At 47.0% G+C, this 2500-nt stretch overlaps 1 protein-coding gene across 6 annotated transcripts in view; it reads right to left on the bottom strand.

Annotated features, from left to right (window-relative positions):
- LOC308164587 (liprin-beta-1-like) overlaps positions 1–2500 on the bottom strand; it is a 60114-nt gene that overhangs the window by 30907 nt on the left and 26707 nt on the right. For 3 of the 6 annotated variants that reach the window (XR_013937642.1, XM_080538657.1, XM_080538658.1), the window contains exons 13-15: positions 2173–2227; positions 1308–1455; positions 382–414 (exon numbers count right to left, since the gene is read on the bottom strand). Coding sequence is in view for 5 of the 6 variants with exons in the window: in XM_080538657.1 (XP_080394783.1) it covers positions 382–414; positions 1308–1455; positions 2173–2227 (236 nt within the window). In the remaining variant the exon portion in view is untranslated. The remainder of the gene's footprint in view (positions 1–381; positions 415–1307; positions 1456–2172; positions 2228–2500) is intronic. The other 3 variants (XM_080538660.1, XM_080538661.1, XM_080538659.1) reach the window with 2 other exon arrangements.

Genomic DNA, 2500 nt, shown 5'->3' with positions numbered 1-2500 from the left:
AACTGGATATGATTTGATGTATGCACACAATCACCATAGCAGGGGAATATCTACAAACACACCACGGCGGCTCGCACCCAAGACTATTAAAGACCAACGTTTTACTCGCTTGATCAAAGTGACCAGGAAAGACGGAAGTAGAGGCCATATCCAGGGATACGGACGACCGGAATGTGACGACTAACCATCCGGACTGACTGACTCCAAGTTAGACTACAGAGAGGGAAGACGTTGCATTGTGTTTGGACTACAGTGGGTCAGCTGGTGTAGATGGTAGATGGTCACATTGCTGTGTTCGTTAGTATCCCCGCACAGATGCATCTGTGTGACCCTGAGCGGCCATACTGTGGGGGTTAACCCTAACCCTGCGCTCTACTGTACCTAACGTAGGTGCACTCGCACTCCGGCCGCGGTCTTCACATCACACAGTACCACGGGACACGGAGAGGGCGAGGACAGAACACACAGAGGTCACCACGGTGCCAACACAATGAGATGGGACATACACACAAACACACATACACATTTGCAAGACAGACATTTTCTCTGACATTTCAACCCCTATTATATAACAATTCAAAGACAGAAGAGAGAAGGGGGGTATTCCATCAGCGTCACTACAGGAAATTCCAGGCTTATTTTGATCAGTCTTGCAAGAATCTCACGGGATTCATCAAAAGAAGCCTGGATTGTCTTTTAGTGACGTTGATGGAATACCCCCCAAGGTGTCTAGAAAGCCCCTTGTTGGAGCCATATTAGGGCCTTTTGAGTTCAGTTAAGATAATCTATTAATGAGATATTTTGTGTTGAAAATTATGAGATATCTTTATGAAATGTTTTGTTTACCTTTTTGATGTTCGATGTATGTACCTTTAAGGATTGATCACCTACCTGATATTGAGCTAATTACTGTGAGGATGCACCTGGTAGATGGCTTTATATAGGAGATCATTATGTGTGTTCACCAGGGAATGGTGGATCTGATTATGTTTTGAATCGCACAGCAGGGTTGCAGTGTATCGTACAGAGCTCAAGAGATCCATGTAACATATTACTTTAAGAAAGTCAACCTTAGTTTGGTTTAGTTTAATAAATTGTTTTATTTTATAATTCCGACTACGAGTGCTTTCATGGAGTGTGAATTCGGGAAACATCTACCATAACCTCAGTGACTAAATGGATGTAGGAGACGGGGATTAGCCACTTCACCCCTCTTCATTGGAAATGGTGAAAGCTGAACATCACAAGAGCCTTTGATGATTAGAGAGCCATAACCCCCCCCCCTCGCCAGCCATGATGAGCCTCACCCAGATTAGGGGAACTGGCGGTCCTCTTGCCTCCACGCATCTTGAAGAAGCCGCGTCCAAAAGAGGAGCGGGCTTTCTTGTTTCCAAAGCTCTCGTCACTGGTGGAGTTTGTCTTAGAGGGGGTGCTGGCCAGGGGTCTGGACTCCTCCTTGGGTTTAGACAGAAAAAAAAAAAAAGGGCTAAAATCCTTTTACTTTGAAATCACAGCGAATCACACAGAATATTCCCACTAGATGGCGCAAGTGTAACACCACCCGTGCGGCCGGCCCGATGCCCAGGAATCCCCATATTCCAGAACATCTACACATCTAACTTCTACACATCTAACATCTACACATCTAACATCTACACAGGAAGCTGATGCAGAGTGACAGTCGTTCGTTGGTTCGTTCATTCAGGGAGTGTTGAGCCACTCAGCCACGTAGCGAAAGAGATAAGAGACTGTATGACGGTCTGCAACACATGATGAGAGGTCAAAAGGGCTAAACTAAACTAAAAAGGGGTTGAATGCTCTGAATTCCCCTGATGTCGTTTCACGATAAAATATATATATAGTTAAACAACCCCTACTACTCAATACCTGGTCTTGTGGTTAGAGAGTCCGCCCTGAGATTGGGAGGTTGTGAGTTCGATCCCCGGCTGTCATATCAAAGACTATGAAAATGGGACCCGATGCCTCCCTGCTTGGCACTCAGCATTAAGGGTTGGCTTGGGGGGGTAAGACCCTGCGACATACCAGCGTCATGTCCAGGGGGTGGACTTGTACATCAAGCTGCATCACGCTACGGAAACAGGAGATAGGCTCTCAAGCCTACTTACTACCCAATACCCGTCTCCCCTCCCTCCTGAGAGAGGAACATCGTACCTGCTCGGGGCTGCTGGTTATGTGGCCCGCGCTTCCAGACCGCGGGATGTCGGAACTGCAAAGACACAGAGACAGACCACATTCAGTCTACACACAGAGACAGACCACCTTCAGTCTGTCTAAACACAGAGACAGACCACCTTCAGTCTGTCTACACACAGAGACAGACCACCTTCAGTCTGTCTACACACAGAGACAGACCACCTTCAGTCTGTCTACACACAGAGACAGACCACCTTCAGTCTGTCTACACACAGAGACAGACCACCTTCAGTCTGTCTACACACAGAGACAGACCACCTTCAGTCTAGACACGCTGATTAGGAAT

Source organism: Nansenia antarctica (genome assembly GCF_963989245.1).
Source record: "Nansenia antarctica genome assembly, chromosome: 8".
NCBI lineage: Eukaryota > Metazoa > Chordata > Actinopteri > Argentiniformes > Microstomatidae > Nansenia > Nansenia antarctica.
The sequence above is the reverse complement of the archived record's forward strand: the minus strand, read 5'-3'. Positions and strand labels throughout refer to the sequence as shown.